Here is a 25000-nt window from a genome sequence, read left to right on the forward strand (position 1 = left end):
ACAACAAAAAAATCCTCCTTCCCTGCAAGGGGATTGAAAGAACTTGCATTTATTTTCCTGCACACATACCACAGTTAAAGTGGTTTGTTGACCCCCCCCCCCCCCAACTGCAGACGGGACAGCCCAAAATATACTTGGCTATGAAGCAACGTCTGGGTGTACGAGGTATTTTAGAGTGCCTGATTGGGTGGATGATGGAAAGGCAGTGGACAAAGTGTATCTAGACTTTAAGAAGGCATTTGATAAGGTACCACATCGGAGGTTGTTAGCCAAAGTGAGGGCTTGGGAGTGGCTGATCAGGTAGCTAATTTGATTGCAAATTCACTTAGTAATAGGAAGCAAAGAGTGGCTGTGAGTGGGAGGATGTCTTGCTGGGAGGATGAAAGTAGCGGAGTAGCTCAGGGATCAGGACTCGGATCATTACCATTCAATATTTACATCAACGATTTGAACAATGGGGTGAAGAGTTAGCTTTCCAAATTTGCAGATGACACAAAGCTTGGAGGTAAGGTGGATTGCAGATGGGGTGGTGATCAGATACAGGAAAGTATTGATACTTGCATAGATTGGGTAAAAGATTGGCAGATGGAATTTAACGTGAGCAAGTGTAAGGTGCTGGGGATGGGAAAGAACAATGAAGATGGAGATTACAAGATGCAAGGGGTAATTTTGGAGCATGTCACACAGGAGAAGGATCTGGGGGTGGTAATAGATATGGGAGGTAAGCAGGCAGCACAGTGCCAGGCAGCTCTCGGTAAAGCAATAGGGTTTTAGGTTGTATTCAGAGGGAATCATTTATAAATCAAAAGAGGTGGTGTTAACATTGGACAGGAATTTAGTGAGGGCCACATCTACAATATTGTGTGCAGTTTTGGTCACCATAGTTCCGGAAGGACAGATGCCAGAAAGAGGATTTAGCATGGGGTTACTAGATTGATTACGGGCCTAGCTAGACTCAGCTTTGAGGAGCAGCTGAAGGAGACAGGCCTTTATACACTCGAAAGGTGGCAGTTACGAGGAGATATGCTGGAGATGTTTAAGATAATGAAAGGTATTGATAAAATAAGTGCAGATTAATTATTCAATAGAGTAGACAGTGACAGAACCAGGGGCTATAGCCTGAGAATAAAGGAGAGTTAAGACAGGAGTAAGGCAGGGGACTTTGACTCAGAGAGTAGTTAATGCATGGAATGGTCTCCCTGGAAAGGTAGTGGCAGCAGAAAAAGTAGATAAGTTTAAATTATAATTAGATAAGAACCTGGAAGTTATGGAGATAGAGGAGTATGGGGATGTTGACAAAACTTTTTGGTAGTTTGAGCATTGATGGATAATTGTGTGCATGTGTATGGAGTGCTGTTGGTGGGGGTCTCGTCAAGGAATGTTTTGTGGTTGTTGTTTTTTATCCAAGACAGTTTATGCCCTTGCCCCCTCCCCTGGAAAGACAGAGAAAAGAAATTAATTGAAAAAAACATTTTGCATTTTTCTTATTTGATCATGTTGATAAATTGGTGCGGTGTTGATGTGGTGCAGGCATGACGGGCTGAATGGCCTCCACCTGCGTTGAATTTCCTTGTGTTCCATCTCACGCACTACTCCTTCCACCCTCCCCTGTCTCCACCCAAGGCTGTTACCAGTTTGTAGCTTCATCAATGAAATAAAATTAAGTTCGATTTACAACACTGGATTAAATGTTGATCTGATAAATGGAACAGGTCTTTCAATGCTAACAAATCTCGGTCTCAAGCTCTCGTTTCCAGAAATATCATCAAATGACCCCACCTGCCTATTTCCATGGTCAGCCGTTGGAAGAGGCTGGTGCTTCAACTTCGATGGCACACCATCACCACGACCTCTCATGGGCAAACCACATCGTGAAGATAGTTATTTAGTCCAGGAGATCAAAGCCGAAATCACATTTAGATTATACTAGCAAATACAACCAGTCACTTTGCTGATGGGGACAATAAGGGGGGGGGTGGGGAGAGAGATAGAAAGGGGAGGAAAGTGAAGAGAGAGAAAGAGAGAGAGAGAGAGAGAGAGAGAGAGAGAGAGAGAGAGAGAGAGAGAGAGAGAGAGAGAGAGAGAGAGAGAGAGAGAGAGAGAGAGAGAGAGAGAGAGGCAGGTAAAGGGAGAGAGAGGAGGCAGGTGAAGGGAGAGAGGGGAGGGGGCAGAGAGGATGAAGGGGGAGCTAGAAAGGGGAGGGAGAGTGAGGAAAGGGGGAAAGGTGGGGAGACCAACACCTCACCAAACGTTGCTATACACTGTGGGAGAGAGGGGGTGAGAGACAGACAGAGACAAAGGCAGACAGCGAGAGAGTGGCAGAGGTGTGGGTGCTGCGTTTTATTAGGAGGGGGAGCAAGGAAGGGACAGAGAGAGAGAGGTTTGGGGGGTGGGGGAAAATAAATAAATAAAAAGAGAAAGATGAAGGACGGAGGTGGGGTTAGCAAAGAGAATGATATCGTTGCTTGTGGGGTAGATGGAGGAATTTCATGGGAAAGATAGGAATGTATGGAGTAGTGTGGTCCGTGGACATGTGGGAGACATTTCAATGTAACAATAGTAGGGAATCTGTCAGCTTAAGTTGTTATGAGACACTGCATGGGGGGGGGGGGGAGGGTGCAGTGTTAATTAGGCAGGGGTGAGGACAATTTCTCCCAGTATGTGATTACCCCGTGACCTTTTCCTATGTTTTTGCATTTCAAGACCGCTGATAAAAAGGAATCACATCCTTAAAACAACTGAGGTGGATATTTCGAAGGAGGCAAAAACCCCACCTCCAGTAATAATTAGCGAGACCACACCCCTGGATTGGATGATGGATGGGGTGACGTCAGAGGGAGGATTGAGTCAGGATCAGTAATCGGGACACGAACGAGGAGCGTGAAGGGAATTTTTGGTGAGAGACGTACTTGGAGACGGAAGTCTCGTTTTCTCTGGCTTCCCTTTGACACGGTGAAAAAGGCTGCATGATTCTCGTGTTCGTGCTGAGGCGGATTTGTGCACGTGATGGAGCAAGACGCGAGCCATTGACTGTTTGGCTTAGTTGAGACCACACACCTTGGAGCCTCGTGTCGTGCCACTGGGGAAGAAGGCGGCACCTTTTTGCAGAAGAGCAGCGTCGGCAAGTGCAATCGTGAAAAGCTGCACGGCGGTTTCTGAGCCCTGGTGTGGAATCTCACCGCCCAAACTACCTCCCACACGCTTCCCGCTCAGAGTGGCTTGGTACCATTTTGGGCACATTTTCCTGCGCAGTGATGACAGTTTGGCAAACCCGAAACTTCAGAAACTCATCTCTGAGCACACAGCTCAGTGCCAGGAGAAAGGGAGGATTAAAGTCTGTGTGGAGGCGCCTCAAATAGGAATTTACGTTCCCTCACGTTTCATTATTATCCCGTTTTGATTTATTTCCATTATAAACATTTGATTTTTGTTTATTAACTTTGCTTGCGTTGTGTATTTGTCGCGGGTTCGTGTATAAACCCTCGTGCTTCCGTCTACTACATGCCTTTGCCACCCTGCTGTCCCATAATCTCCAAGATCACATGTTCACCTCCAAGGAAGAACCGTTTGGCTATCAGTCCAGGTCGGGGCTGGGCGACACACACCATGCCCTCCCCCCCTACCCCGGACACAATATGCTATGCTTTATGACGAAACACACACACACACACACACACACACACACACACACACACACACACACACACACACACACACACACACACACACACACACACACAAACTCATGTCAGAATAACTGTGCACACAACAACACAGCAAAGTTTGTAAAGTAATCCACTGGCACATCTGCAAAAACGTTGATATTCCAGTTCTACATAATTTGTGGGAACATGAACTAAATTATATGTGGGCCTGGTGTGGCTCAGTGGTTAAGCCGGTGGCTTGGGATCCTTGGGGTGCTGAGTTCGAGCCCCGCTGGTCGCTGAGTTGGCATCAGAGGGGTTGACTCAGCCTGTCATCCTTCCAAAGGTCGGCGAAATGAGCACCAGTATATACTGGTAATTATCCCTGGAGGGTTGAAGGCGACTAAAGGGTTGGTGTCAGGAAGGGCATTCAGCAGTAAAAACATTGCCACAAGAAAGGGTTTCATGATTGGAGCCTGCAAAAAGCTGACCCCTGCTCAGGGATAAAGGCTTTAAAATGGTGTGATGATGATCAACTAAATTCAATCATTGAAAACATGGAAGTACCTTCTGCTCACGTACGATCAAATGATCCCATCCAGCGTGAACATCGAAAACAACGCATTGTGACCAAATATCATACTTAGGTACAAAATGAGAAGGCATCGCTAATTAAGGTGTTAATACCGGTGATTTTGGACTAAACGGTGTAGAAATCAAGAAAATGACCAAGTACCAAGACCTCAAGAATGAAGTGAAAAGATCCTGGAAGCTGAAGAATGCCAAAATTGTACCAGTGATAGTTGGTGCTACGGGAATGATGAGGAAGAACCTCACAGAGATATTAATAAAAACCATTGCTGGGAATATTACTACAAACTAACTGCAGTTGGAAGCTGTCCGGAGCTCAATGACAATCATGAAAAGAGCACAAATCTTTGAGAACAGAAAACTTCATAGCTTGGTCCATGAATCATGACCCCTTACCAAAATGGATACTTGGAGCCTGCCCTGGAAGGACTCCATTCCACATTTTGAAACCCACATATGTGGATACCAATTAATGACCGACACGCAAGCACGCATGCATGCATGCATGCACACACGTTTCAGGACCGAGCGATTTTGGCCAAAACAATGCAGAAATCAAGAAAATGACCAAATACTAAGATCTCAAAAATGAAGTGAAAAGACCCTGGAAGTTGAAGAGATCCAAAATTGGACCAGTGATTATTGGAGCAATGGGAATGATGAAGAAGAACCTGACAGAGATCTTGAAAACCATCCCGAGGAATATTACTCCAAACAAACTTCAGCTGGAAGCTCTCCGGGGCTCAGTGACGATCCTCAAAAGAGTCCTCGGAACAAAACTTTGAGAACAAAATTTCACACCTTGGTCCATGATTCGTGACCGCCCTTATCAAAACGGAGGTGGATACTTCGACACATGGGAGGACTCCGTCCCACTTTCTGAAACCTGCATATGGAGATAACTAATAACGCACGCACGCACGCACACACGCCAAGTTCCATTATGGTAATACAGTTGATATACACACATACACACGCAGATGTACACATGCATAATTACATAAAAATGACAAACACACAGATTTACCTGTAAACAGAGTTCGTTGAAAGAGCAATTCAAGTGGTAAATTGGTGAAATTCAATTGAAAAATATATATTAAGTTATAAATATATATAATTATAATATATATAATAATAATTATAATATATATAAAAATATATATTATAATTATAATTATAAAGAAAAATATATATTAAAAATATACACAGAACACAAAATGTTGATCTATGCTCTGTGCCTTCACAGCTAGATCATGGCAAACACCTGGTCGGAAGGACCTCATTGTTTTTATGGATGTATGAAATAAAATGTTTTTATGGATGTATGAAATAAAATGTTTTTATGGATGTCAAAGTGAGAGTAGGATAACAATAGGAGATTGCTCAAAAAGGTAAAACAAAACAATGTCCTGTAAAAATTAAATTGCACATTTTCAGTGGATGAGACACCTCCCGAAGCACCCACCACAAGGCCGAGCACAGGCGGAAACGTACGTCTGATCAATGTTAGATTGAAAGCACGGGTACTTTTACCAAAACTTACAAGCAAACAGCTTGGAGAGCACTCGCCAAGTGGCTTAAGCACTGCAACGAAACGGTCAAAAAGAAACGGCTCGCTTTGCACACGATTAGCAATCACCGAATCGTCATATTAAGCGTACACCTCCCAGAGATGCCCGAAATGTCAACTATGTGGACAAATAAACACTTTTTTTTTAGGAGTAGCAACTGCTGCTGCATCAAATGTGGAGCTTCAATTTTGTATTTCTTCTTGGTTTAAAAATTCAAGTTTATGACAGACGGAAATTAAATAAAGCCACGAACGCTGGCATCTCCGGGCATTTGCAAGCATTACAATGTACCCAATGATTTGTTGCTATAATGAACAGGCATTCGATAATTATCTGAGTGAGTAAAGTGAAAAAAAAAAATAAAAGAAACTTTAAAGTTAAGAAATCGCTGCGGTCTGTTCCAAGTCAAGGCATGGTTGAGCAGGCCAAAAAAGATGGTGGCTTCAGACCCTTTGGAGAAAGGTGGCCGAGGATATGCCTGATAAAGGATATATTTAAATGAGGCCATTGATGATCTCTAAAAGGGGTGTTTTAATTAACCCAAACACCCAATTTTCACTCTTGCACTCCCTTGGAGTTCCATTAGTATGTATGCAAAGTTTCAGGCTGCTTGGTTTCATGGTTTTGAAGTTATGGAGGAGACACTAATACACGTTGACATTAGTATGGAAGATACTTCAATTTGTCTGTGAGAGATCATGGAAAACGACAATGAAAGAAATCCATCCAACCTCCTGATTTTAAAACTATGGCACCGACAAAAGCGATGTTTTCAGCTATTCAAAGGTGAAAATGATATGAGTGAGGAAAGTGGAGAGAAAAAAAAAGATGAGCATTTTATCGTGAAGAAACCGTTGCAGCCTGTTCCTCGTCAAGGCATTCTTGAGCAGGCCAATAAAAAAAAACAAAATGGACACTGAAGACCTCAGCAAGCTGACGGGGCGAAACAAGATGGCACGCCACCATCTTCCTTCGGCTCATTTTTTTGATTGTTTTTTGTGAGTGCCCCAAAAATTACCTTGAGAAGGGGTGTTTAAATTTACCCAAACACCAAATTATCATTCATGCACTTCCTTGGAGTTCTCTACACGTTTGCATGCAAAGTTTTGGGCCGCGAGGTTTCATGGTTTTGGAGTTATGGAGGAGACGGACTGACAGACATCGACATTTATGATAGATGTCCTTGTGATTCTCATAAAAGTACACTGATCTGTTAATGCCTATCCCACCACATGATTTATGTACAAGTGCCATGATGAAGCTTCGATCAGTAATAATAGATATTATGGACAAGATGAACAATATTCATGGTTGCAGGTGATAATGGAATTTTCGTAATGAATGGGTGAAGGAAGCAAGTCCACTGTTGTGATGAGAACAATGCTGTGTTACCTTTCACAAAAAAAAAACAAATTAAAAAAAACTTTGGAATCTTGGCCAAACAGCACCAAATGGAGAAAAGGACCTCACGTTATCAACCCCTTCATTTTTGGAAGTCTCAACAATGAACAGCTGTGACTTTCATGTCAGCTTGATTTAATTGCTTGAAAACAATGTTGTATAAAACGAGGACTTAATAAATAATAAAAAAAGGATATTTCCTCAAACGACCCATTTCAGCTTGAAGAGGAAAATGACATGACAACCCCATCCAGTGGCTTTCGATTCAATTTCCTCATTTTCATGGTGTTGCAGAAAACCCATTTCAACCTGGCACACAAAATGAGATACCAAAGGACCGACCACATCCCACTCCAAAAAGGTGGACCAAGTTATGGATTTCCCTACTGAAACAACAAGCCTTTGGGTGGAGACAGCAAGACAGGCAATCAGAAGTGAAAAATGCTGGTAACCCACAGTACGTTTGAACAAGCTTTCAAGAAAGAAAATAATCTTCACAAACATCTTCAAAATGACAACCAAGGATTCTTTAATTTCACCTTACACTGTACTTGGCATTTTTAGCCATTGCTTAGCGAACGGATTTAAAAGACAGCATGTTGTACTTCAAACATTCTGCTCCATTCACTCCACCACTTGCCAAATGTTATCTTCCATCTCCTTGGAAATCAGCTACCACCTGTCAACCATCTTTGCTGCTTATATTTGGTGCTAGCAGAAAACGCTTCCTCTTCACTGCAAAGCTCAGTGCTGGATGCTTTGATTTTAAGCTCTACTTAAAATAAGTGAAATTAAACGTTTTGAAAATGACAAATTATTTTCAGATTCCAACATTGCCTCAATGTTAAATTGTTTAAACTTTCTTTATAAAAGATGATTATTTGCAACCGGTTGATACTATGCGATACACATGTACATGGAGAAAATCAGGGTCTCTTCCCAACATTGGACTCCCTCTCCCAAAACATGAAACAGACAGAAACCATACTTGGGGTATCCATAGGCAAGATACAAAATTTGGTTGGAATTGGTTCAGTAGTTTTCCAGTTGTTGAAGCATATATAAACAAACAGACAAACAGAAACAAGACTGGCACTCAGTAGAGCGCATACCTCCGCCGGCCTGAACACTGTTTTGTATCCCACCGATAGGCCGGATCTGCATCCAGACCTTGACCAAAATCTAATCAGTTGCTCTCGTCATCGAACCAAATCATCCACCAAGTTTTGTCATCACCCATTCAAAACTTTTTGAAATATCATGATATTTATCATTTTTGCCCAATCTCAATTGTGAAGAATCACTTAAGTTCTCATATTCGCACCCAAATTCGGATCTTCACCAAAATTGAATAATTTCATCCCCGTCACACACACACCCTGTCCACCAAATTTCGTCTGACTCCATCCATAACTTTGAGTTATCCTCCTCACAGATAGTCAGACAAACAAAGAAGGGTGAAAACACAACCTTCATCAACTTTCAATGGCACAGGTTACAAACAAATACCTGTATCCAATTTCACTTGTACACTTGAATAGGATATGGATATATATTGTTGCAGATTCGCTCCCGCCGGCGTGCGAACGGCCACGTAACTCGAATCGCGGCACGTCGCCCACCGGACGGACAATCCAGTCGTGACCCTCTCGGACTAACGCCGGGAACTAGTCACGGGTGGACCTTTCGGCCTCACCACGATCGTGCCAATCGGCCCCCCGCGTGGGATAGGGTTGCTCGCCAAATTCGACCTACCTAAGTACCCACACGGAGGGTAGACCGGGCGATCGCACCTCGCCGCAGGTCGACTTCGGACACGGGCCACTTTAAGCGACCCGTTCCGTACTATCGGGATAACCGAGCGGTGTTATCGTCGGCCTCGACAGTTCGATTAATTATCGGGCGTTTTAGCCCACGACCAACCCTTTACGTGAAGTAAGATGGAGATTCAATAGAGGAAAAGACGAAGCGAAGCGGGAAAACAGTTCAACATAAAGCACATTTATTTCACGATGAACGGAAAGCACACATATACAATTACACCAAAAGCAAATGTAAAAGAAGAAGAAACACAATATTACACAAAAAGCAAATGCAACAATGCAGATCTAACAGACTACCGAGCACACGGCAACACATACAGTTTTACTTCACAGACGGCGCCGACAACACATACACCCAAAGCAAAAGAAAAGGACCACCCTCAAGGATGAGGGGGGTAGGCGGGCCTGGGGCCGAGATCGCGTCGGGCCTACCCGTCTGGTGATGAGCCGCAAAATGGCGCTGGCGCCCCGACTCCGCGGGCCTCGCTGGGACTGCCTGGTATGGGGTGGGAACGGGGCCCCCTTCTCGCACTATCTCAGCGTGGGGGGAAACAGGAGGGGGTTGTTGATGCTCGGGGGGGGGTGGATATCTCCCTGTCTCGGGTCCCGCGACGAGCGTCTCCACCACGACCTCGGTCACGCCGCCGGCCTCTCCCTCCGCAGCTCCCCGACTCTGACACGAGCACCCCCTCGACCGCCTTCGCTACCGCCACCTCTCCAACTCTCCACAGCTCCGTCCAACCGCCTTCTCCGACTCCTCTCCTGACTGGCTCTTCCCAACTCCACCGACTCCGAACTGCCCCGTTTGGCGAGCGAACGCAGCCCTTTATAGCCCCCGGGGCCTCGCTCCTTCACCTTTGACTCTTTACCTCCGACCCTTCACCTCTAACTGGCTCCCCATTGGACCGAGGAAAAGTGGGCGTGAATGCTTTTTGATCCATGAATTTGCATATAGCGATATTACTCCAACGCACCTGGAGGCGGGGCCAAATCGCCCCACGCTCGCCGATAGGACGGAACAGAAGTGGGCGTGAGTCGTTTTTGATCCGTTTTCTTCGGAAAGGCCGGCGCTTTTGCACCCCTGCTCGGTGCGCGCCCTGCACGAGTCCAGTATCGGTGCCCACAAGCGGCGTGGGAATGACGGTGATGCGATGGTTGCGAGGGCGAGTTGTGACGGTAAAGATCGTGGCTGTTGTTGTGAAGCGGCGTTGCGGTTGGTGGTTGTTGTGTGATGGCTGTTGAGACGTGGTTGGTGGTGGTAGTAATGGCGGCTGGTCCAAAATAAAGATAGTAAAAGAAAAACGGCTATCTAGAAGGGTCGCAGCCCGCACGAATGACATTTATTCCCTCTAAACAACGGGTTTGGGCCTAACTACACATATACTTACCGAGATATCTCACCTAAGGGACCTGAATGGTGGTTTGCGAATTTCGTCAACCACAACAATATATATATATATATATATATATATATATATATATATATATATATATATATATATATATATATATATATATATATATATATATATATATATATATATATATATATATATATATATAAATATATATATATATATATATATATATATATATATATATATATATATATATATATATATATATCAAGTTCCAAAAGGAAAATTAGGTCGATGATTAAAATGACAAATTTAGCACGAGGAATTATATTTTGTCAAAGGCTTATGGAAGAAATTGTCACATACACCGAATATTGGAAAAGGATGTGATTAGACATAATGGCCAAACCAACACAGTATATAGCCTTTCAACTTGAAATAGCAGCATCATGAGCAACATGCTGACAACGGTTGAGGGGATGGGTCAGAGGGAGAATCAAAGTCAATAACATTTCAAATGCAATGTAGTTTCAATCGATGATTACCTCTTATGATCAACCATAAATGTCTCCAAGGATTGTGCCTGTGGGTGACGACATCATGTTTGGCTAAAATTGAGAACAATAAAGAACAACGTGGATGAATGGTGTTTTGAATTTTTTTAATTATGCAAACACAAATACCTGTGTGAATATTTTTTTTACTAATTTCCCTGGAAAAATTTCCTCTAATCCAATCTGTTCATCTCACCACGTGCGTGTCAAAGTATACATCTCTCTTTCTGTTATCAGAGAACCACCTCACCGCCGTCGAGTCTGGCATTTCACTCAAGCCGACTGGCAGGGTCTCCAAGCAGCCATCAAACTTCTGGACTGGTCTCGCATCTGTACTTCCTCGGACATCAACTCATCCTAGGAATTCTTTCCGAGAAACTTGCTCTCTCATGCACATTTATCCCCTCTTGTCTTCAGTCGTCCTCAACTTCCTCCCACCAATGGTACACTGAAGCTTGTGGTGAAGCAGTTGTCCTCAAGCAAATTGTCTTCGCTTCATGGAAGGCAAATCCAACTGAAGGCAATCTCAGTTCCTTCCATAAAGCTTGGAACAAGTGTGTATCTACCCTCAGGAGAGCCAGAAAACAACATCTTTCGAAGCTCAAGTCTGAACTCTCAAACTTCTCTCCCTCCTCCAAATCCTGGTGGCATCTAATCAAATCTGTTTCTGGTGTATGTTCCCCCTCCATCCCCTCCCTTACCTCAAGTGGCCACACAGCTGATACCGCACGTGAAAAGGCTGAATGCCTAAACTCGGTGTTTGCTTTTAAATCTTGTGTCCAAAACCGCTTTCTGTTCCCACCTTACCCAATCAAAGCCAACTGTCCCTGGACTCTGTGTCCTTTTCTCCTGACAAGATGGAGAGCTTGCTGTCAAACCTCGACTCAGATTCTGCAGTCCAGACGGCATCAGCCCACGTGTCCAAAAAACCTGCATTTCTCCTCTTGCTCACCTTCTCTGTTCAACTCACCCTCTCGTTTGTTCAAGGTCATCTGCCATCTGCCATCTGTTTGGAAATCAGCAAATGTTACTGCTCTACACAAAAAAAAAGGTACAAAACAGATCCCTGCAATGACAGGCCAGCCTTCTCCAAATCATCAGCAAGGTTATGAAATCCAGCATCGCTTCCAACATTAAATCCTTCATCTCAAATGGCCTGATTTCTGATCATCAATTTGGATTCAGAAAAGGTCACTACACTGGATATGCTGCTTCTACCCTTCCAACAATGAATGGAGATTCTCAATACCAGAAATGAAATCAGAGCCATATCCCGAGACATATCGCCTGCTTTTGATATGGTCTGGCATCCTGCCCTGCTCACCAAACTCTCTTCCTATGGTATCCAAAGACATCTCCACTCACGGCTCAGACTTCTGCTCCTGTCACAGCCAACGTGTGCCCCTTAGTGGAGTTCTCTCATCCCCTCTCCCTGTCCAGGCTGGAGTTCCTCAAGGCAGTGTTCTGGGCCCTGTTATTTTTCTGGTTTTCATCAAAGATCTCTCTGACTCTAGAAAATCCTCTTTATCTCCTTGCTGATGACTCCACCCTCTGCCGTACCATCTGTCATCCCTCAGATTGGCAAGCAGCAGCTTCTTCGCTCTCTGCAGATCTGGATAAAATCACAAACTGGTCCAACACGTGGAAGATGTCTTTCAACCCTGACAAATCTCACACTCTCACTATGTCTCTCCGAAAGGACGGTCTGGAACCCCCCACCCCATCTACTTTCTCAACAATCCTCTTGAAGAAGTCTTAATTTAAGCTTCAGAGTTTCAATATCTGCCATGATCTTCACTGGGAAAGCCACATTTCCAACCTGACCCTCAAAACCAGTCGCCGACTGGAAACCCATCGTGAAAAGTCCTTCCTCGGCCCACCTGAGCTCCTGACCATGTACAAAGCTTTCGTCCACAGCCTAATGGAGTACCGCTCTCCCCTCTGGGCTGGTGCTACTGTCTCACCTTTCTCGGTTTCACGCTGTGGAAATTTAGGATCATTGGTATCTCCTGGGATGAGGCTGAGCCTTTGGGTCACTCACTCTCACCACAAGCATGTCGGAGGTCTTTCTGTCTTTTACAGTCTCCTCTGCGGCTTAGCCCCCTCCTGTTCTGTCTGCGATATGCCCCCCCCACCCCAATATTCCCACAGGGCGCTCAAGGTCCACCACCAGCCCCCTCTGGCAAAATAACCAAAATCAAGTATCACTGCTCACCTTCACTCTTTCATTCCTCTTCCCCCCCCCATTTGGAACAAACTCCCACACTCTCTTCAATCCCTCTCTTCCCACAAGGTCTTCAAAACAACTGTTCATCACCATCTCTTTTCTTCCCCCACTAATCCACCCCAAACCCACCTTCAAATTCCCTGTTTTCCTTCTTGAAAGTCCCTGTAGTGCCCATCTTGTTTACCCTGTGTACCCCACCCCATCCCTCTCCCTTCCACAGATCTCCACATGTCTGTTCCACACCATTTTCCTTCCCTCTCCCATGACTCGTCTCCTGCTCCCCTTGTTGTACGTCTTGTGTGTTTGCTCTCATTGGAGTTTCGACAGTGTACGATTATATATATATATATATATATATATATATATATATATATATATATATATATATATATATATATATATATAAATAAATATATATATATATATAAATATATATATAAATATATATATAAATATATATATAAATATATATATATATATATATAAATATATATATATATATATATATATATATAAAAATATATATATATATATATATATATATATAAATATATATATATATATATATATATATATATATATATATATATACACATATTCACAGGGTGTTCCTAAAAAAATGACATCATGTCGTAGTCTAATAACACAGCTAATTCTCGCTCAAATGATCTCAAGTTTTAACAAAATGTGTAAAAACTAAGTTGAATGTTGAATTCTTATCTCAATGAGAATCTACCACGAAGATGGATTGGGCATGCCAGTGATAATGACAATGTGCCGTTGAAATGGCCACCACATTCACCTGACTTGACACCTTGTGATTTTTTTTCTATGGGGCTATGTGAAAGGACTGGTCTATATCCCCCCTCTTCCTTCAAGCCTCGAGGAACTTAAGCAGAGATTCACTGAGGCGCTGGAGAATGTTACGCAAGACATGCTACAGCATGTTTGGCAGGAGCTGGACCACAGACTTGACGCGTGTCGTGTCACAGGCGATGCGCATATTGAACATTTGTGAAGTTTTGAGAAAACGGTTATAAAATTTACATCCCTCTGAATCTCCTGTTCGAATTTTGAGAAATAAATATTTTATTGTTCAACATGAAGCCTATTTACTTTTGTTTGCCTGGGACATGTAGTTACCTCGATATTCAAGTTTCAAATGATGTCATTTTTTAGGGACACCCTGTATATCGTGCAAGGAGTACATTCTGAGAATCATGGGGGTTTTCAGCCCCCCCCCACTACCCCCCTTCCAAAAAAAAAAACTCCATTTTTACTATTCATGAAGTCAGCATGTTGATGACATGTCTTTCCATTGATGCCACTGCAGAGTGTTCATAATGAAACAACGAAGCTGTGGTATACAATGTATGCATGGGTTGCATTTCTTTTTAATCACAGAGCTTGGATTTTTTTTTTTTAACAACTTCGATGCTGGTCAAGAAAGTTTATATACTTTTCACAAAGAAAAGGGAGGGGGGGAGTTTATCATCAAGTTTAATTGAATTGTGATGGATATATAAGAGCACAGTGATCAACTGATCGTCACTTGTTAAATGAACGAAAAAAATGTTGCATCAATACTCAAGCATCTGCAATAAATATTTGGAATTTGCCGCAAACTCCTATATGTACATTTTTAACATCGCAAACTTTTGCTTCTCAATGCAAAAAAAAACACAAACATCTGACATTTTGTGGAACCCTGATATGATAGGAGGGAACATTCTCAAAGTAAGACAAAAGTGATGAGGCCAAGGGAAAGCACAAGAACAATCAGAGACAGGTTGGAGGCCTGTTTTACTCTTTTTTAACTGCCTCTCCTTCGGTCAAGCTCCCTTGGCTCTGCAACCCTCTCCAACTCCTCAATCAAGCACAAATACATTGTTCAAGTAACCCCCTCCTGATTCAACTCACGAATTGCAAGCTTTCCACTCACATCCACTCGTTCCTCTTCTCCCGATCGTAAAACTGTCCTCTGGAGACTGTTTAATCCCACTCCCTTCAGAGCTTCAAGCAGGCTGTGCACTGCCATCTCATGTCATCCACATCTCCACCCACACTTTTTTCTATCCCCATTAACCCAACCTATCCCTCATATTTGCAGTCTCTCTCTCTCTCTCTCTCTCTCTCTCTCTCTCTCTCTCTCTCTCTCTCTCTCTCTCTCTCTCTCTCTCTCTCTCTCTCTCTCTCTCTCTCTCTCTCTCTCTCTCTCTCTCTCTCTCTCTCTCTCTCTCTCTCTCTCGTTGCACCCAACTGTGGCCTCACTGCCCTACTAAGTGCATTGCCATTTTACCCTGTCGCCTCACTAACCCCATGAGCCAAGGTTTGTATGCAAAAAGAAAAAAAAAAGGGTCAAATACTACAACTTTATTCAAAACGATTTGCTGTTGCCATTATATTGTCTCCCTACTTGAGGCAGTGCCATTTAAATAAGCTGCACTCAATGAAGCATCTTACATTTTTTTTTTAACTTATTAAGCCATGAACTGAGGAATCAGCTTGAATGATTCGATATAGAAAATATGGAGTTTTAAAAAATATATAAATGGAACTAGCCAAAGTACCCATCACTTTGCTGCCATATGTAATCAAGAGACAACATGTTGAACTTCAGAAACACTTTCCTCAATTCCATCTATTATTTGTTCAAGTTAATCTTCCACCTGCTTGGAAGTCATCTAATATCACCTTCATCAACCATCCTTGCTACTCTTTTATATGGTGTGAGCAAAATCCCTTCCACTTCACTGTGAATCTCAGTGTTGGATGCTTTGGTGAGAACCTCCACTTAAAATGAGTGAAATGAAACATTTTGAATTATTCTCAGATTTCATCACCGTAATGCATGTTGCTTGTCGTTTCAACTTTTCTTTATCGATTTTTCATCAGTCATAATGATTAGTTACATTACTTCTCTGCATACGTGTTTTATATTTACGAGCACGTCATTATAAGCACATACCTGACCTTTAATCAGATTGCTCAAGAAATTGATGTCGGCCACATCATCTTCATCAGCCATCCTTGCTGTTTATATCTGCATCGCACGAGTTAAAAAATAATAATAATAATAATAATAATAATAATAATAATAATAAAATCACTTCCGCTTCACTGCAAAGCTCAGTGTTGGATTATTTTTGGTTTGAACCTCTGCTTAAAATGAGCGAAATGAAACATTTAAAAAATTTGAAATTATTTTCACTCATTTTTCAACATCACCATAATGCATATTATTGGGTTGTTTAACCTTTCTTCATACAAGATTATTTGTAATACCTGATACGACCACCAGGTGGTGCAATGCCATACACATTTACATGGAGAAAATTGAGGTCTTCCCCTCCAAGCTAAACCCCCTCTCCAGGAGATTATGCTCCCCCGATAGAAACCATACTCTGGGTACCCTGAGGCAACATGCAAAATTTAGTTGGATTTGATTCAGTCATTTTATAGTTTTTGAAGCATATATAAATAAATCCACAAATTCATTTTTATGGTACAGATAAATGGTACAGTATGGTACAGATTTATGGTACAGGTAAGGGGTCAAATGGTACAGATAAATGAAACCACATGCATGATTTTTTGTTCAATGCAGAAAATGCAGTGTCTCCTTAAACTAGATTCCCACTGTCGTGCGATCCGTTACAAACGCCACGATTGAGCATTCGTAGCTGATCATGGAATTTCTCTGAAATTTCAGGTTTGGATACGAGGTGATGCGAGTCGATACGTTCTGATGCGATCTGTTCACGATTTGTCAATTTCAGGTGTCACGATCTGTCACGGTCTGATCTTCCGTTCAGATACGATCACATACGTTCCGATGGGATTGTTTCAATTGAGTCTACGATTGGGTCTCGATCTGACACGATCATCACGATCGGGTTCCCCGAATTAGGACGATCTGGTACGTGCAGATACGTTCCGTTACGTTCATCAAGAACCGATGCGCTCCGTTATGATAGGATACGATTGTGGTCGCGATGTCTTTCATGATCATGATCGAGGGTGATCACGATTTGAGCTACGACTGGACCCCGACGGGGATATATACAGCCCAACTGACCATGGACTTCATTGTTTCTTGAACTTTTACAGAGTTGAGATCACATCTCAACAGAGTGTGGTGTTTGTCTCGTCTTAGATCGATCTCGATCACCACGATTTGGAAGCACGATTAGATGCAATCTGTCGCGCTTTGTTACGATGCAATACGATCTGATACGATGATCCCGATTGACAATTGATCGTGTTGATCGTAGAAAAATTTTGAACCGTTCAAAAATTTTCTACGATTAACACGATTGCCACGACTGACCTCAAGATCTGATAAGATCTGATAGGATCAGCACGATTTGTCCACGATTCAGACCACAATTTCAATTGTGCCGCGCATCATGATAGTGGGAACAGACTTTTAGGAAATGCCCACTGAGTATGGTGAGATAAGCTGCACCAATGGTGTAACATCTCTGGTACCCAGACTGCCCCGGGAAGTGATGGTACTTCCCCCAATCTCAGTGGTTGCGTTTGTCTCATCTAACAGTCCTGTGTTGTGGTTGTTTCTCTTGTATTCATCTATGTTGGTGTGCGATATTGTGCGTGGTAGTTCCACTTATGAGCCTTAAATCCTGCAAAAAAAATTTTTTTTTACAAAAACCTCAACAGCATTTCAACATTGTAAAATCATGTCACATAACAGGGGTTTTATTGTCATCATCAGAAAATAAAGTTCATAGTGAACGCAGTGAGCTTCATACTTAATGTGTGCACATGAGAGAATAGGAAACAACAACAACAACAACAACAACAACACAATACCCCCTGGCTATTTGGAATCCGTGCCGTTAGCTATGACCTTTTGCTTCCGGTTGTTTTTAAACGCTGTGCGGTGTATAAACACAATTGGGTTTTATTTCTATCTTGTGAATATTACTTGACGCGTGCACATGAGAGAATTGTCAATCCGTGTTGTTGGCTTTGACCCTTTTGCTTCCGTTTTTTTTGTTTGTTTCCGGTTTTTGTCATGGGGAATGATGCATGCCGGGACATAAAGGCATCGTCGGAGACATGAAAGACCCAAATAATATCAGACATGGTGTATATTTCCTGCACTGATTTTTTTTAATTAAGATATCTCCCGCATCATCAAAAAATAATTTTTAATCGTGATTTACGTTATTTGATCGCTGATCCCGAATCCAGGCCGAAGTAACCGGAAATTGCGTATACAGTTGTGAACAAGTTGTACGTAAAGTCAGAAGCGAATGCAAGAAGAATTCTACGTTCGCTTCGAGGCTTTGCCTATTCCATATTAGTGAATGCAGTGAGCTTCATACTCAACGCGTGCACATGAGAGAATAGGAAACAACAACAACACAATACCATGGAAATTGTGAATCCGTGTCGTTGGCTTTGACCCTTTTGCTTCCGTTTTTTGTCATGGGGAATGATGCATGTCGGGACATAAAGGCATCGTCGGAGACATGAAAGACCCAAATAATATCAGACATGGTGTATATTTCCTCCACTGATTTTTTTTAAGAAAGATATCTCCCGCATCATCAAAAAATAATTTTTAATCGTGATTTACGTTATTTGATCGCTGATACCGAATCCAGGCCGAAGTAACCGGAAATTACGTATACAGTTGTCAACAAGTTATCGGTAAAGTCAGAAGCGAATGTAAGAAGTCTACGTTCGTTTCTAGGCTTTGCCTATTCCATATTACACAAGTGAAACAACAGAAACAGTTTCCTGCTTACCATCAGAGCAGAACTTAACGGACGGTATGGATTTGCAAAATCTGTTTGTTTTGGCGTTCTGAGTTGTGAAGCAGAATATATCTACCAAACCCTTTTGTTTTATTACCAGAAACAAACAAAAAAAAAAAAACGGTTTAAAGCAGTGACCTCATTTCATCCGACGGTTGAACAAGTCTTTTGTACAATATATCCTCACGTCAAGCCACCCTTAATATTACTCGGCTTTCAATTATGGGTTGCTCAAGCATAGTCTGAAAGGAAGCAAAGGCAGGAGAGATATCTGGATATAGAATGACATTCAAATTGCTCCCATTCTATTGCCAAGGTAACCACGAAAGAAATAAGAAACAGTCTTTGTTTCCAAAATTTCACTTTTGGAGATCAGCTTTCAGTCGAAAGAGATTGCTCACCCCTCCACAACCCCCATTTTTCATAAAAGCTTTTACACAATAGCTTCTTTATCTCCGCTCACTATTTTCCCAAAGGACAAAACCAATTCGATATTTGACCAAAAAGTACTGGCAATTCTGTTAAAATTGCAGAATTTTAACATTCGAAATCTGTGTTCTCAATCGCACGCATAAGATCAGAGTATTTGAGTTTATAGACAAAAAAAAGGCAATAAAGACGTTTTCTTTGGTGGAAAAACATTTTCAAATCCATTCCAAACCCATAACACAATATGGCTTTGGTGAAGGACATTAGTGTTTCCCTCGAGCCAAGCTCATCACCATTTCAAGCACGACCTGTCAAAGGATACAACAACTGCATGCCTTCAACGTGTAAACACTCAAATCAGACTACTTAATGAGCAGCATTACTCGGTGAGCCTACAAGTTTGTGAGCATAAATATCCAGCGTGGCCTTTGTCAGGCAAAGGAAGCTTTCGGACAGGTTCACAGAGCCATAGACCTCGGGGACTAAAACCTCCATTCCAACGCGGTCGGCTTGAACGTAAGGTACGTGAACTCGGCTCGATAATTTCAACATCTTGACTGACTTACTACGGGCAAACTTTTAATATCATATTGCTGCTTTCCATAGATTTGCATGTGTCCACGTTTCACACAGGAAGTAAGGGTGAAGAAGTTTTCATAATGGATTTTAAATCCGGTTGGTTCAAACAAGAGCTGCTGCACACCAATTCAATTTGCACAGCCAGGTCAATGAAACCAAGGCAGATTAAATAAAGCATGCAGCAAAAACTTGGTTAATTGAAGCATTTGAAATCTCAGCTATGACTGCTGGTTGAAATAATATTTATTTAGAAGACTCGTGGAGATCTTCTCCATATGTTACTTGTAGAACAGACATAAGACACAAATACACTCTGACAAGTTTAAAAAGATACTTTTAGACAGTGAACAGTCTGGCAGGATGGTGCAGAGGTAGTGCACTTCCCATCGAAATGCTTAGTCTGGGTTGGATTCCCGACCTCACTTTTACTATCAGACAGATCCGCCGCAGGCATTGCATCACAAAGTGTCGTCCCTCAGAAGGACAGCTGGGGACCCATCTGCTGGCATTAGTTAGTGGACGTTAAAAGATCCCACGGTATATTTTGCTAAAAGTCGGTGAGGTATCACTATCACCCTGAACAAATTACAAAATTCTGCCAAAACAGAGGGTAGCAAATGGTCCTCTTGATCATTCCCTGACATCAGGTTAAACCGCTTGCTATCTCAGAGTGTGGTTGTTTGTGCAGGCTGCACCTCCAACATGACAAACAAAATTCATATTCCCAGGTGTTCACATGTCAAGTGTGAACGACCATTTTCAACTATAGAAAGCAAACAAGAAAGTGGACAAATCAACAGTCTCTGGGATTTGAACCTGCAAACACCAAAACAGACCAACCTAATTTGTGCATTTTACAAAGCTCTTTAAAAAGCCAAAAAAAAAATGCCAGGCTCAATAAGCATTTAAACCAATTAAAGAAGTTTCCTTTGGAGAAGTGAAATTTAGCCCAAATCTTCATGACCAAGAACAAACCAGCATTTACCCCATTTGTAAAGTATTTCTCAATGAGATATTGGCGAAAGATGCTGAAAGCAATAAGACGTATTTTTAATTACAGGCTGGGTAGAGAATGAATAAAACTGTTCATTTATGACTATAAATCCGGGGGGGGGGGAAGAAGAAATCTTAATTCATATATCAAACCAAAACATTTGGCTGCTGATACCACACGGGCCGAGCTGAAGCAAATGAGGCCGAGCAAGGGGTTGGCATGCTCCTCCCCTTCATTCCTTCTCACATTCACATTCCCACCATCCCCCCCCACCCCCACCCACCCACCTTCAGTTCCCATGAGCATCAATGCAACAGCCAAAGGCAAAATATCCTTGCCTGGGCACACCAGAAGCTCCCTGGCAACCCGAGTTAAAAACTCCTGGCACAAGAAAACCGGTATGTGCACTGCTCAGTTACCTGCAGGTAAGCGGGCTACGAACGTTTTCCTCACACCACCAAAACCTTCAACATTCCATTCTGCCCTCAATGCCTTTACTCCCACTCAAGCTCTCAGTGCATTCCCAAAAGCCAGACAGCATTACCTGATCATTTTTGATGAGCAAAGTGAGGTGGAAAGGTTAGACTGTCAATGCTCATTTTGTCTTTCAGACAAGGAAAGTTAAATTGCATATTGGCCTGGTTTACAAATGCTGTACAAAGAGGAAATGGAGAGGGTTCGAGGGGGGGGGGATGAAGAACATCTTCCTACAGTGTAAAGGAAAGCTTTGAGAAAAACTATTTGAGAGAGCAGTGGTCAGGTGTGGTGTAGTGTGGTGTGGTGTGGTGCTACAATGAGGAAAAAGGGAGCATCGTGAGAATGTAAATGGAAAAGATTGGGGAGGGTGGGGATTTAAGTTGGGGGACCTGAAAGCGGTGTTGAGAGGGGCAGGTGGTTGACGCAGCAACAGATGCGGTGGGGGAGGGATGCAGGTGTAAATATAAAAAGTAAGGATTTGATAAATCAAATAAATAAATCAGTGGGTGGAGGTTTGAATTGAAAAGAAAATAATTAAAGGAGGGAGATTATAAGCAGTGGGTGTAAGAGATGGCTGAATAATCAGTGGGAGAGGAGGGGTGGAAGGAGAGGGTTGAAAAGGAGATGAAGCGACGGGAGAAAGCAGAATGAACAGAGGGAAGAGAAGGAGTACGTGTGGGTGGTGTTGGAAAGTAAAACTATTGTGTTACTGGAAACATCCTGGAGTCTCAAAAATGCACCCGGTATGAACGATTACTTTCTGAATGAGGGCTCAGTCTGCAGGGTTTGTGTTCTTAACTAGCATGCGATGCAAAACTCAATACCCTGAGAAACTGAGAACCAACACCATCGAATCCCAGAAAAAGACATGCGAGCTCATTTTCTCACAAAACAAATAGTGCCAGCAGGAGAGTAAAGCAGGAATTGAATTGCATTCCAACTTTTAAAAAAATGAAATAAAATAACAATAATCTAGCCTTGCAAACACGTCCAGTTAAGGTGCTCACATGTCAGCTTGGCTGTAAAATAAATACAAGCCACTCATCAACTGGGAAATCAAAGTGGGATCCATTAATGAAGATTCACATGGAAGGTCATTAAAGCACAAAAAATATAAAATAAAATAAATACAAAGCATGCAGCTAATCTGACAAAGCTCAAATCACAATTTTACAAGGTATTTGTTTTCATTGAGTTTCACAACAATCGTCAACGCCTCAACTTTGTCTCAGCAAAAAGCCCGAACTCAAACAAGTAGCTATGAAAAGAAAAATGTACAACCATGAGATGGGGGTGGGGTGGGGGGGGGAAGGTCAGTTCAAAATTGCAGGTGAACCAGTGACCCAAGTGCAGCAAATTTCACATCGGTCCTGCAACTTTTGATTCCGAGTAACCCCCATGTGGCGTGAGTTTTTACCCCACGCGCACGAATTAAAGAGTAGCATTAAGCAATTGCTTCACTTCTGTTTGTCCATCTCCACAAATGTCAGCTGATGATCGAGGAACAACTGAATTTGATTTGAATGTTTCATTTCGAACACAAATCAGAATATGAATCAGAAAACGAAGCTGGAGTTGAGCAGCACTTTGGATCTGAACTCGGCCGATCACACATACGCAAAAGAGGAGATAGAATTGTTTACCTCCACAACCTAAGGTGGACGGAGGTTGCGTTTTCAACTGTCTGTGTGTCCATGTATGTCGGTCCGTGAGCAGGATCTCAAGCAGTTGTCGACGAAATTTGGTGGAAAGGTTGGGTATGTGACGAGGACTAATTTTTTTGATTTTTGAAGTGATTCTTCACCATTGAGAGATGGGGCCAAACACAATGTATGTATGTATATATATATATATATATATATATATATATATATATATATATATACATATATATATATATATATATATATATATATATATATACATATACATATACATATATATACAGTCAAAGCTCGTTACTATGCCACCTCGCTTCTATGCCACTCTCGCTATTATACCACTTTTGCTCGGTCCCGACAAAATTCAATACAAAATAAATTTACTATGCCACCCCCTACTCTCGCTACCATGCCACTACTGTGTGACTGTTAAAAGGCACGAGTCGTGAAAAAGTCTGTATTGCGCAGTGCTCGATTATCACACTCACGTCCAAAGGCGAAGCGACGAACTACAGTCCAGCTGTGCACAACACAACTCAATACGTACGCGCATAGTTAGACTGTGTCAAAACACGCGATTCTTCTCCCCGATGCCAGCCACAACAAGCCAATCACAACACGCACAACGAGACACAAAAAAACGCGAGCACACACACAGACACGCAGGCACACGTACAACAGTGACATCATTTTTTTTTCAAATTCAGCCCATAATGTCAGCTCAGAAACGCAAGCGAACCGACTTTACGCTGAAGAAGAAGGAGATCATCGATGCCGCGAAGAAGGAACCGAATCAGTCCAAGTTGGCCAGGGAGATTAGCAAGAAATGGGGCGTCGAAGTTAAGAGAACCACCGTGAAGGGCATTCTCAGCAAGAAGGATGCAATCGAGGCTGCAATCAAAGCTGGATTTCCATCGAAGCGCATGAAGTTGACGCAGGCTCACGACCCGAAGCTTGATGAGGGAGTGCTCATGTGGCTGAAGCAATCAAGAGGACAGAATGTGCCTGTCAGCGGCGATCTGATCAAGGAGAAGGCGATGAAACTGGCCGAGCTGATGCACATCCCAGACTTCATGGCGAGCGACGGTTGGTTGGGCAATTTCAAGAAGCGCCACGGCATCACGTTCAAGACAGTGCAGGGCGAAGCTGGAGCGGTGGATTCGCAATCCCTTCTTGAGTGGCAACAACAGGTTCTCCGCCCCTTACTCGGGCAGTTCTCCGCAGACGACGTCTTCAACCTGGACGAGACTGGACTCTTCTGGCAGCTGCTTCCGAACAAGACCATGGCTTTCAGGGGAGAGCAGTGTACTGGAGGAAAGAAAAGCAAGCAAAGGATCACTCTTCTGGTTGGGGCAAACATGAGCGGCAGCGAGAAGTTCCCTCTTCTGGTGATTGGCAATTCCAAGAAACCCCGTGCCTTCAAGAACAAAGAGATCCCGGTCAAGTACAAGGCGAACTCGAAGGCGTGGATGACGGCGGAGCTTTTCGAGGAGATGTTGCGTGCGTGGGACGGACGACTCGGCCAGCAGGGACGCAGAGTGCTGGTCTGTCTCGATAACTTCTCTGGCCACCCTCCCGAGCTCGAGCTGAACAACATCCAACTGGTCTTCTTCCCACCCAACACGACAGCCAATTCGCAACCAATGGATCAGGGAATCATAGAGAACCTCAAGCGCCACGACAAGAAGCTCCTGCTATGCCGCCGGCTTGAGGCCATAGACGAGGGAAAGGAGTTCAAGTTCACGTTGCTCAACGCTCTACACGTCGCCCGGCGTGCTTGGGAGCAGGTCGGCAAGTCGACGATCAGGAACTGTTTCGCGAAGGCCAAGTTCATCGAAGAGGAGATCCAAACTGAGCCACAGGATGCGGAGCTGCCCGACATCTGGGAAGCTCTGCCTGCCGAGG

General features: G+C 43.0%; 1 protein-coding gene across 9 annotated transcripts in view; it reads right to left on the reverse strand.

Annotated features, from left to right (window-relative positions):
- LOC147021846 (histone deacetylase 4-like) overlaps nucleotides 1-25000 on the reverse strand; it is a 291321-nt gene that overhangs the window by 243881 nt on the left and 22440 nt on the right. For 6 of the 9 annotated variants that reach the window (XM_085892253.1, XM_085892250.1, XM_085892247.1 and 3 more), the window contains exon 2: nucleotides 16143-16212. The exons of 2 other annotated variants lie outside the window; for them this stretch is intronic. In XM_085892253.1, coding sequence (XP_085748379.1) covers nucleotides 16143-16197 — 55 coding nt within the window. In that variant the 5' untranslated portion in view covers nucleotides 16198-16212. Of the gene's footprint in view, nucleotides 1-16137; nucleotides 16213-25000 lie in introns of those variants that run through there. One more of the 9 variants, XM_085892256.1, reaches the window with a different exon arrangement.

This window comes from Eptatretus burgeri, chromosome 8 (assembly GCF_056783735.1).
Source record: "Eptatretus burgeri isolate ZD-2024b chromosome 8, Ebu_testis_v1, whole genome shotgun sequence".
Taxonomy (NCBI): domain Eukaryota; kingdom Metazoa; phylum Chordata; class Myxini; order Myxiniformes; family Myxinidae; genus Eptatretus; species Eptatretus burgeri.